At 42.8% G+C, this 13,093-nt stretch overlaps 1 protein-coding gene across 2 annotated transcripts in view; it reads right to left on the bottom strand.

The window, feature by feature from the left end:
• Positions 1–13,093, bottom strand: part of LOC115200461 (growth hormone receptor) — a 59,852-nt gene that overhangs the window by 18,795 nt on the left and 27,964 nt on the right. For both annotated transcript variants that reach the window (XM_029763554.1, XM_029763555.1), the window contains exon 2: positions 11,027–11,145. In XM_029763554.1, coding sequence (XP_029619414.1) covers positions 11,027–11,123 — 97 coding nt within the window. In that variant the 5' untranslated portion in view covers positions 11,124–11,145. The remainder of the gene's footprint in view (positions 1–11,026; positions 11,146–13,093) is intronic.

Below are 13,093 nucleotides of genomic sequence, written 5' to 3' on the forward strand. Positions count from 1 at the left end.
CTAAGTAAGTGAAAGGATTGTGATGAATTAATGCTGAAGTTGTAAAGTTGTAGGTGGTTTATATAAAAGTGTCTGCTAAATGACCATATAATGAGGCAATTCTCCACTAATCTATGACCAACGGGACAGATCTATCCAGCCTCCCAGCCTAAAGTGTGTCAGCTGTGAAAGGTCCGAGGTGAAACGGTCTCCTGCATGCTCATTCAAACCTTTGATCTGTACATTTTTCACAACTGAAGGTCCAGAGACCTTTGTCAGTAGCTTTTTGTGATGTCATCTACAGTCAGGTACAAAATGATTGGCACACTTGATAAAGATGAGCAAAAAAGGACAAATAAATAATTCTCTCTCACTCTCAAACAGTGTTTGCCTGCATTTCTTCGTCCATACAGCGTAGCTAGGAAACGAGAGCCAGACTCACTGCCCAGATGTCAGCTTTCGTCATCATGCATCATACAGACCCTCACCAGTCAAAATAAATCACTTTATGGGAGTACCAAAGCTGCCTGGTGACTAGTGATAAATCCTGGTTTGAAAAGAGCAAAGGGAATGATAGGGATGAATCAGTGGGTATATTGCAAAACGGTAAGTTAATTACCCTGAAGAGGCTGACGCTGACTCATTTCAAACTCATTTGGTAAATGCCCAGCTAACAAAAATGTTCCCTTAAAAAGGAAATGTTAACATGTGTCAACTCATATTCATCATCTCCAGCACCACCCCAACATCAACACACATGTATGTGAAAATGGCACGTTTCTATGTTTAGTAGTAAAATAGATATGGCATCATCAACAAATTAGTTGATGCTGATGAGACGGGTTGGTTGTTTTAGCCACAAAAATGATATCTGTGCGCAACCATGGGGCAAAACAGATGAGGTTGGCTTAGATTGTTGACAACATGTAAGCTATATTTTGGGGGGGGGGGGGGGATATTATGAGGTGGCAGGTAGCCTAGTGGTTAGAGCATTGGGCCAGTAACCGAAAGGTTGCTAGATCGAAACCCCGAGCTGACAAGGTAAAAATCTGTCATTCTGCCCCTGAACAAGGCAGTTAACCCACTGTTCCTAGGCCATCATTGTAAATAAGAATTTGTTCTTAACTGACTTGCCTAGTTAAACAAAAAAAGTAACTCACAACATACAATACACAAATCTAAAAGTAAAATAATAAAATGAAGCGTGTCTACATGGGTGTGCTGTTAGTGTGCGTTTCTACATGCGTAAAAAGGATCTTCACAATAATTAAAAACAGCCTTTTATTGTCATTCCATTCACAGGCTCATCAGAACACCATGTTGGCCTTTACAGTTTCTTCTTAATCTAGACACATCAGCCAGCTGCAGTCTGATCCTTACCTTAAATGTTTCCCATCATTAGATCCATTGCTCCCTTGTAACTACTGTGCTTAAACCTGTAGCTCTGAATACAGATGTGATTAGCTAGTAAGTGCCCTATATCCATCCCCATAGGCCCCATGTAATATCTCTCTGCTGTACAGGACATTCTGTCATTTTAAAAGCATGTCCTTTCACCAACCATGTTGCTCTCTCCCCTTAAGTGTCCAAATCAGTGGGATTGAATGTGATTTCCTTGCAAATTGAGTTAGGCTACATCCATTCAGAGCATGACATTAGAAAGGCTACAGCTTTGTACACACACATTAACGTGCAGACAAACGCACACGCACGAACACACACAAAAACACTGTACACACAGACTGAACACACAGAAGAGAGGAAGCTGTTGTTTCTTACTAGTCTCTGAGGTACGCTGGCAATTCTTTGCTCTTAGCTTTCTATCACCGGCACAAACCAAATGAAATGCTGCTCAAGGCCATCTCACTGTGTATACACGTCTGCAGGACTGATTCATTAAAGCCAAACAGATGAGCAAGACAGACAGAGTGAGTGTTATAAAAACGGTGTTTACTGAACACTGATTCTATTAAGTAGGATGATAATAGCTAATAATAACTGCTACAGTAAATGTGTGTTGACGGGGACGGTCTCCTCTGACTGGGGTGTTCATGCAGCATTATTACATTAGTAACCATAGAATTAGAATCTCTATGACATTAACCATATCCATCATTCACTCATCTGACTAATTAGCAAATGATGGAACGCAGCATAGTTTATCACCACACTGATAAGAGAGACGTGGGACAAAACCCAATCCACAAGTCCTGGGTATGTCTTACAATATGGGATAGATTGAGACACACACACACACACACACCAACATAACCACACACACACACACACCACACACGCACACGCGCGCAGCAGGTGGGGCCTTTTGTCTTTGAGCGAGAAGAAAACGAGATACTGGCTAATGTTCTATCCTCATTTCAAAGTTATCCAATAGGTGAGGGCAATATGTGACCCATTTCAGGAAACTATGCGTATGTCGCGGGTCACTACTTCACAGGAGAGCTGTTTGAACGTAAAGTTTTAATTTTTTTATCAAAATGCATTTTTTGGCAGAAATGCCTTCTCGAACATGTGAACTTTTATGTGCCTTAAAAACAAAATTGTATGCCATCTGTAAATACGAATAAAATTGATATATTACGAGCCTAGTTGGTTTAGCCAAAGAAGACATCAACCTTCCCGCTAGCCATGATTGGCTGAGATAATGAGTGGGCTGGACATGCCGAGAGATGAGTTTGTATTGGTCTGCCATATAGCACGCTTCTGTCTATTTGAGCTGGTCAGTATGTCTAGGTAATCCTGTGGCTTTAACATTTTTTAGCATGCATTACAACTGCATAAGTGTTGTTCTACACTTTCTGGAGGACTGAGTTTTGAAATCAGTGGAATTTGAGTATGATAGCTAAGGAGATGGAGAAAACACCTGTCTCCGGATTACATCTTCAAACTAAGGGTAACCATGGCATCTGACAGGAGACACGTCCAACCATGAATGATGTATACGGGTAAGATAGTCTAGCTAGCTACATTTTCAGATATTACACATTTCTAATTGACAGAAAGAGCCATTTGCTTGGCTAGCTATAGCCTAATGTTAGCTAGCTAACGTTCAACCTGGTTGGTTAGCTACCTGCAGATTCATGCAGGGTAGTAATGTCATGAGTTGTGATTATGGTTCATTGTTTACCTAACTAGCTAGCTACAGTGGAGGTCTTTGGTGGAGGGGGGTTGAGTACAGATTTTAAAACTTCTAGCTGGCCGGGCTGGCTAGCTGGCCGGCTCGCTAGCTAACATTACGTGTATGAGCTTATTATTTGTATCTCAGAGCCATTTGCTTAGCTAGCTATAGCCTAATGTTAGCTAGCTAACATTAGATAACCAACCAGGTTAACTTGTAGATTCATGCAGGGTAGTAACATCATTATGTTATTATGGTTCATTAGGGTTCATTGTTTACCTAACTAGCTAGCTAACTACATGTCTTAACAAAAGACTCTACTATGCAAGTAACCATTTCGAGTGCGTTCGTAAATTCAGTCTGGCCATCTACACCGATTTCAGAGCACTCTCGTCTGAGTGTGCGAGACATCGCAGAATAACTGATGAATTTACGAATGCTCAACACCCGTTGAATATGGCCGGTGTCAGTAAACTCATCAGCCAGAGTGTCTGCTGTGCGCTCTGAATGCGAAGCGCTCTGAATTTACGAAGGGGCAATCTTACAGCACAGTTGCAGTCACCGACGCTCTGCTAGGGCAAGTAATGTTGTTGTTGCTGTTCTCGCTCACTTAGATGTCTAGAAGTAGCTAGCAACTTAGCTTGGGTGCTTGACTGCTGTTAGTACATTCGGATCACCCCTTAAAGAGATGGGTGGGGCTAAAGCTTAAGAGGGTGTGAACAATGCTGAATGGGTGTAGACAAAGAAGGGCTCTCCAATAGTAGTACCAAAACATTCAAAGGACATTTTCTCAAAAGTGAGTTTACAAGTTTATCAACTTTCAAAGCAAAATTACTTTCCCACTGTTCTTCAACTGTAGTGTATGATATACCATTTTGTAGCTCTGAGTCTCTACTTTTATTCAATGTAAAAAACACAATTAAATATTTTGCTACATAAGACTGATTTGAGCCGGACGGTCACATACGGTCTTTATATTAGATACATCTCAAGAAAGGAATAAAGGAAAGGACTATTCACACCAAGGCTGGTTGTTGAAATCGTCTTCTCCATCATGATCACTGATACGTTAACAGAATCTCGTGATCGATGGCGATGTTCCGGTGCCTTGGATTAGCATGATTTATTATCCTGATTTTGCTGAGCTGGTGATTGAATTGGGGACCTGGATTTTAACACAAAAGTTCTCTAGTAATCACTGCTTACCTGCAAAATAGTCGCATCAGATACCTCCATATTGTCAGTCAGTGCAGCCTGGATGGTAAACATAGGTGCACTTTTCAAAAGGGGAGGTCTTTGGTGGAGGGGGGTTGAGTACAGATTTGAAAACCTTTCCCCCTAGAAACCAAATGGAGTGGCAGGACATTAAGATGCTAATTCTTAAGATATATGACCTGCTGGCCCATATATCTTCCTGGCACCAACCTGACACACACACACACACACACACACACACACACACACACACACACACACACACACACACACACACACACACACACACACACACACACACAATTCCATTCAGTCACATCAGGAAGTGCTTGAGATTTCAAATCATCGATGTAGGAAGTGCTCCAATAAAACTTTCCTCAAATCTAAACATATGCTTTTCATGAAAAATAAGTCTGAATGACAAATAAATGTTAAAGTACACAACCTTTTCAAAAGTTTGGGGTCACTTAGAAATGTCCTTTTTGAAAAAAACACTTTTTTTGTCCATTAAAATAACATCAAATTGATCAGAAATACAGTGTAGACATTGTTAATATTGTAAATGACAATTGTAGCTGGAAACGGCTGATTTTCTTATGGAATTTCTACATAGGCCCATTATCAGCAACCATCACTCCTGTGTTCCAATGGCACGTTGTGTTAGCTAATCCAAGTTGATCATTTTAAAAGGCTAATTGATCATTAGAAAACCCTTTTGCAATTATGTTAGCACAGCTGAAAACTGGTGATCTGATTAAAGAAGCAATAAAACTGTCCTTCTTTAGACTAGTTGAGTATCTGGAGCATCAGCATTTGTGGGTTCGATTACAGGCTCAAAATGGCCAGAAACAAAGAACTGTCAACTGAAACTCATCAGGCTATTCTTGTTCTGAGAAATGAAGGCTATTCCATGCGAGAAATTGCCAAGAAACTGAAGATCTCGTACAGCGCTGTCTACTACTCCCTTCACAGAACAGCGCAAACTGGCTCTAACCAGAATAGAAAGAGGAGTGGGAGGCCCCGGTGCACAACTTAGTAAGAGGACAAGTACATTAGAGTGTCTAGTTTGAGAAACAGATGCCTCACAAGTCCTCAACTGGCAGCTTCATTAAATAGTACCCGTAAAACACCAGTCTCAACGTCAACAGTGAAGAGGCCACTCCAGGATGCTGGCCTTCTAGGCAGAGTTGTAAAGAAAAAGCCATATCTCAGACTGGCCAATAAAAAGAAAAGGTTAAGATGGGCAAAATAACACAGACACTGGACAAAGGAAGATTGGAAAAAAGTGTTATGGACAGACAAATCTAAGTTTGAGGTGTTCGGATCACAAAGAAAAACATTCGTGAGACGCAGAAAAAATTAAAAGACGCTGGAGGAGTGCTTGACGGCATCTGTCAAGCATGGTGGGATAAAAGGGATCTTGAAGAAGGAAGGCTATCACTCCATTTTGCAACACCATGCCATACCCTGCGGACAGCGCTTAATTGGAGCCAATTTCCTCCTACAACAGGACAATGACCCAAATCACAGCTCCAAACTATGCAATAACTATCACCGGGTCTCAACCCGATTGAGCTGTTGTGGGAGCAGCTTGACAATATGGTACAAACGAAGTACCCATCAAGACAATCCAACTTGTGGGAGATGCTTCAGGAAGCATGAGGTAAAAGCTCTTCAGATGACCTTAACAAATTGACAATTAGAATGCCAAAGGTCTGCAAGGCTGTAATTGCTGCAAATGGAGGATTCTTTGACGAAAGCAAAGTTTGAAGGACACTTATTTCAATTAAAAATCAATATTTATAACCTTGTCAACATCTTGACTATATTTCCTATTCATTTTTCAACTCATTTCATGTATGTTTTCATGGAAAACAAGGACATTTCTAAGTGACCCCAAACATTTGAACGGTAGTGTATATTGGGGTCACATCTTAAACTGTAGGCCTGAATAGCCTAATTTCCACAAGACTACAAACGTTGAGCTCAGCTGTAGGGTAAAAAACATATTTACACCTTAAGCGGTTAAAAAGACTCTTTAAAGCACATGTCAAACTCATTCCACGGCGGGCCGAGCGGTTGCAGGTTTTTGCTCCTCCCTTGTACTTGATTGATGAATTGAGGTCACTGATTAGTAAGGAACTCCCCTCACCTGGTTATCTAGGACTTAATTGAAAGTAAAAAACTAAAACCTGCAGACACTCGGCCCTCCGTGGAATGAGTTTGACAATCCTGCTATAAATTGTCTTTTTAACGGTTTTTAAGGTGGAAATACGTTTTTTACCGTACAACTGAGCTTCACCATTTGGAGTCTTGTGGAGTTTGACATCCCTGCTTTAAAGGTTCATGTTGAGGCATCATCCTGGTTTTGAAGTGAACAGATGAGGATGAGGTATTGGTTGTGTATGTAACATTTACATGTTTATAAAGGAAGCTTCAGTGAATTATGCCCCTATACTGTATATCATCAAGTTAAAGGTCAACTAACCATAAGGTGGACAGGCTGAGGGGCAGTGTTAGACTACACCCTGTGTTCATGGACAGAAACGAAGCACAGAGAGACACAGACAGAGACATACAGACGGACGGGACAGACACACTGAACACCAGATACACACAAGGGAATGTAAACAGGTGTTAAAAATAACTGCCAACACGCGCACTCACTTATGTCTTAGTATACTTGTGAGGACTTTTTGGGGATCAACAATTGATTATCATTCAAAATCCTATTTTCCCTAACCGGTAAGCCGAAACCTTAACCCCCTAATCCTAAAATAGCCTTTTTACAAGTGAGGACCGTCAAAATGTCCTCACTAACCTTAACCCCTGAGCCTAAAATAGCCTTTTTACAAGTGAGGACTGGCAAAATGTCCTCAGTTCTCTGAATTTGAGTTGGTTTAGTATTCTAGTGAGGACTTCTGGTACTCCCAAGTACAGTAAAACGTGTACACTCAAACACACACACACACACACAATGTCCATAACAAACCAAACCCCTGTGTTCAGATCTACAAAGACAACTTCAACACACCTCTAAGAATCAAAGATAATCCCCTATAAAAGTTAACTGGAGCTCTATCTAAGGTTGAAAATCTATGCAACTTGTCAATGTTTACACCGTGCTAGTCCATATTCACAAACTACTGTCCGCACACCAAAACTTCTTCTGAAAACAAACCGGAAGCAAACCTGTGAAAGTAGCAGGAGTTGTACGTTTTGAAAGTACATCAAACCATTTAGTGAATGTATATGGCCATAGGAAAAATAACTACTCAGTTAATAGCTTCCAATTGACTCAATCATCCCCCCTCTCCCCTGTAACTATCCCCCAGGTCATTGCTGTAAATGAGAATGTGTTCTCAGTCAATTTACCTTGTAAAATAAGAGTTAAAGAAAATACCAACAATACTTCTATGTGTGTTGGATTGAGTTGAGCCTTAACCATCATCCCCATTCTACTTTGAAGTGTGATAACCATAGTCTGCCGGGGCCCACTCACAGTCCCAGACAGATTAGCCAGGATCCAGTCATTTATTAGCCCAAGATAATGTTCATCTCCAGTAATAACCTCACAACCACAGCATTAGCTTCGTTATGTCATATTAAGAATGGCTGAGAGTAAATATAGATGAGTCGGTCGGGTTACATTTACCCTTCTCAACAGACACGCGCACACGCACACTGCTTTGGCATTGGATTGCTTTGTTAAGAGTAGTCACTGGTCTCTCACACAGACTGACTGAGGTGGTTCTAGCCTAGTTTCCCCTGGGGGGGGGTTTAGTTGTCATGAGCCAACATAAAATATTCTCACATCATTTTGTTCTGTTACTGACCTCTTTATAGATCTGTGTTTCTACCTGGAACATGGAATAAGGCCTGAGCATTGTATGATTTCTCTAGGCTAATATCTGCCAGATGTTTGAATGTTGTGCCAGGAACACTACCAGAACTGAACAAAGCTGGGATCTCCTGGCAAGAGGCCAAAGCCCTCATACAGAAGAGAGTGAGGTGGAGAGCCATGGTGGACGCCCAATGCTCCCAAGGGGACAGGATTAAGTCAAGTATGTCAATGTTATGCCAGTGGCACCCTGAACTAGTAGCACAAACTGGAAATGTATCATCCTAACATCCCTCACCCCTTGAAAGTTCTTCCCTGGTTCTCCTTCCATTCTTTCACATAAATGCTTGTCTGTATCGTTGGGCCCCGTCTCTCCTTAACTTGTCTGTATCGTTGGGCTCTGTCTCTCCTTAACTTGGCTGTATCGCTGGGCCCCGTCTCTCCTTAACTTGGCTGTATCGTTGGGCCCCGTCTCTCCTTAACTTGGCTGTATCGTTGGGCTCTGTCTCTCCTTAACTTGGCTGTATCGTTGGGCCCCGTCTCTCCTTAACTTGGCTGTATCGTTGGGCCCCGTCTCTCCTTAACTTGGCTGTATCGCTGGGCCCGTCTCTCCTTAACTTGGCTGTATCGCTGGGCCCCGTCTCTCCTTAACTTGGCTGTATCGCTGGGCTCTGTCTCTCCTTAACTTGGCTGTATCGCTGGGCTCTATGGCTTTATTTAGCCAACTTTTGAAATTGTTAAAATTATATGTTCTACATGCTTTTGTCACCTGTATGAACCTTATCCATACCCACTCTACCTTCTAGAAGTCCAGGAACAAAGTGAGTCTTAGTTTCAGAGAGGAGCGAGGCCACACCACCCAGGTATTCATGTGAGAGAGGAGTGAGGACACACCACCCAGGTATTCATGTGAGAGAGGAGTGAGGCCACACCACCCAGGTATTCATGTGAGAGAGGAGAGAGGCCACACCACCCAGGTATTCATGTGAGAGAGGAGAGAGGCCACACCACCCAGGTATTCATGTGAGAGAAGAGTGAGACCACACCACCCAGGTATTCATGTGAGAGAGGAGTGAGGCCACACCACCCAGGTATTCATGTGAGAGAGGCCACACCACCCAGGTATTCAGGTGAGAGAGGAGAGAGGCCACACCACCCAGGTATTCATGTGAGAGAGGAGAGAGGCCACACCACCCAGGTATTCATGTGAGAGAGGCCACACCACCCAGGTATTCATGTGAGAGGCCACACCACCCAGGTATTCAGGTGAGAGAGGAGCGAGGCCACACCACCCAGGTATTCAGGTGAGAGAGAGGAGAGGCCACACCACCCAGGTATTCAGGTGAGAGGCCACACCACCCAGGTATTCATGTGAGAGAGGGGAGAGAGATCCCTGTGTGATGAGTCAGGGGAGAGTTCTCAACTCCTGCCAAAGACGTGTTCCAACATTAAATCTTCACCAGCAGGCCAACAGCGACCCATTACTTTTACAGTTTAATCCATAAGGGAGTGCTCCAGGTTTATGCCCTTATAATCTATGGACCACTGAGCTCTGGGTAGAGGAGGAGGCGAGGAAGAGAGGATGAGGAGAGGATTGAGGACTCCCTATGGAGAGTGCTGTTAGACAGGGTCACAGAGAGATACATAATGTACTGGAGCCCCCTAGACCAAATTAAAAACATTCTAGAGTAGTGGAGACAGGCTCATGGTAAGTGACAAAACATTCTAGATCACTCCATACAGATTGACCAAACATCAGGTGAGGGAACAGTTTCTACAATAGAGATTGGCCCAGAGCTGTTCACTTTAACCCACTTACAATGGACAGAGTCCATTTGAGCAGCAGCCAGTGCATTGCAAGGACATCGCTCAACTCCGGGTCCAGCTATCTCTCTCTATAACGCCATGTTCTGAACTCAGAGACTCGGAGCATAGTTTCACAAATGATGTGGCAACAGAATATGGCCATGAATGTGACATTCCTGAATTTTGGTCCCTTAGATTGCACCATTCAGGAGAGACACCATTTACATGGTTACTAGAGCAAAACAATTAGGGCTCCCTTCCCCATTTTTTAACTCATGATATCTATAGTTTATTACGTTTGACATATTATTTACATATTATTTCTTCTTTGTAGTAGTGGTTAAAAAACATACAGTATATAAAATGCATGTCTTCCTTGGCTGTATGGAGGGAGCTGTGTTAGGTCAACATCATTTACATTTTAGTCATTTAGCAGACGCTCTTATCCAGAGCGACTTACAGTAGTGAATGCATACATTTCATACATTTTTTTCTCCGTACTGGTCCCCGGTGGGAATCGAACCCACAATCCTGGCGTTGCAAACACCATGCTCTACCAACTCAGCCACACGGGACAACGTGTAACCCATCCTGTCTGCATGTCCCTGGACTTTGTCACAGCCCAGTCCAATCGATTTACCGTCATTATTGATCTGGTGCGGTCTGACTGGCTGAAAAAGGAAAGGCTGCCGTTTGCTCAACCAACAACCTTTTCCCATGTGTGCAAATACAGGACTCTGCAACTGTTGTCTGATGTAAGATTTGATAAGTGTAAATGCCCTGTACTGTGCAATATTGGATCAAACAAGAAAGGACATCGATTCACATGGTAAATATTTGAAACTAAAAAGAGCAATAGATCCGATTTAGAAAAAAAAGGAGTATTGTGTTATAAGATTGTTGTCAGAGATGAATGTCAGTTACCGTAGGTGGAATCAGATACAGTAGGAGTGTCATACATTTCAACACATCACACTCTCTCTACAGCGCTGACAATCACATGACGAGACAAATGAGTGTGTGAAAAAGTACGCGGTGTAGCAGTCTACCTGATGACGTCATAGAGCCAGGGTCCATCAGCGAGGCTGATCTCACAGCAGACAGCAAACCCAGGGGGAAGAGGAGGAGGAAGGATGGAGCAGCCATGACAGGGGGGAGCTTTCCTTTGCTGGAGAGAGAGAGAAACAGATAATTGTCAGCGATATTACCTAATGACATCCCTGTGTGAAATACTGAGCCAATATCTTCTTTACCCTGTACTCTCTTCCTTTCCCTACCACCCCCCCTCCTCTCTCCACCCTTATCTGCCCTGCTAGCACAAACTGTGACTGACGTTTATTTTCAGCTGGCCTATGTGAAACCTAACCCCGGACAGCACATAATTAACATCCAAGCAGCTACTGAGACGCTCCACACTACTGTGCACAAGATACTGTATGTTGCCCAATGTGTTTGTAGTGTGTGTGCGTGCGCGTCCATAATATAAGAGGCACAGTGTTCATATGAAATAGTTCCCTCAAAGGCTTTATGCATTGATTGTATGGCTGTCAGCCAGGTCATTGAGACATCAACAGAAATCTACAGAGGAGACAGTCTGGTGACTGACTGGAACATTATGTTCCATTCTCTTACACTGCCAGCTTGGGATATTTAATTTTATGCCTGCTATAGCGACAAGCAAAAATGTAAATGTAATACATTTTGTATTTCAAACGCACTCCACTGTATAATTAAGCTGACCTTCAATGGCATAGTAGACACTTAGGCCTGTCCTTAGTGACTTAGCAAATGTCCATTCAATATGACTACAGTAGTTGCTGAATGTAACCTTTACAGTTCCAGGTGGTCCCGTGCAGTGCCATCCTCCTAAAACTAAAATAGCAGTTCTCATGAAGGCGGCGCGGCAGTGACACAGCAACACTGACAAACTGTTGTGGTTCACCAAGGGGAACAGATTCTACATGTGGCAAGTCCAGACCCTATATTTTGGCCAACCTCTGTCTCTCTTCCTTTGTCTCCGCCTGACTCCCCCTCTCTTTCTGTCTCCCTGTCTCTATCGCTCTCTCTTTCAAACATCTATTTAGAGCACTGCTTCCCAAATCTGACTGGATTGGGGTCAACTAGAAGTCTTCAGAACCTTCTGGTAACCCTTAAGTGGATATAACAGGTGTTTCTTGCCACAACCTTGTCCTAAGCTACCACCCAGAAGGGACTGCTTTGATTCAGAATGTCTCCCTCCCTGATGGAAGAACCTGTACTTTGAATGACAGCACAAGAAGCCTTTGGGGAGACACTAGAGACTAATATTCATACTGATACTAAAATCTCAATTTATCCAAGTGGGGTATTCATGACATTATTCAATAACGACCTGGACAAGACCTGGCTATGTTAGAAAAACCACCTGGCCAAGACGCGTTTTATGACAAAGCCACCTATGACAACACTGCAGAGGCTGGCAGAACAGGAAGGACTAGAAATTCAAACCTATTGGACTGAAATAGACACTGTTGTGAAGACCTGAGGTATCAGCTTCAAGGCAGAGTAGGTTGAGAAAGGGTTACATATATACTACATTTTGTTTTGAAATGTTTTTATGTATTGTATGGCATTTGTGATAAGTATCAAATGTTATCCTACATATGATCTGTCCATTGAGAAGCATAAGAGCTCAATCATGTATACACTGGGTGTACAAAACATTAGGAACCGTGTGTTCCTAATATTGAGTTGCACCCCCTTTTGCCCTCAGGACAGTCTCAATTTGTCGGGGCATGGAAGCTCACTCATATCTGTAATATAAACAAACCACTTCCTGAGAGTCAAAGCCCATCTGTTGCGTGTGTGTTTACAGGCCAGGAGGCCAAGATATACAAGGCAGGGATTCAAAAGTAAGGAATCTGGCAAGAGGGATGCTTGTTTGGCCATAGAAATTGGTTCTTAACAAAATCAATTACTTCTTTCCTTCCACTTAGTTGTGCTCCCTCTTTCTCACCGTCTACATTTATCCCCCTCTATTCTTTCTTCTCTCACTTGGCAGCGTAGCCTAGTGGTTAGAGTGTTGGACTACTAACTGAAAGGTTGCAAGATCAAATCCCTGAGCTGACAAGGTACAA

Source organism: Salmo trutta, chromosome 9, assembly GCF_901001165.1.
Source record: "Salmo trutta chromosome 9, fSalTru1.1, whole genome shotgun sequence".
NCBI lineage: Eukaryota > Metazoa > Chordata > Actinopteri > Salmoniformes > Salmonidae > Salmo > Salmo trutta.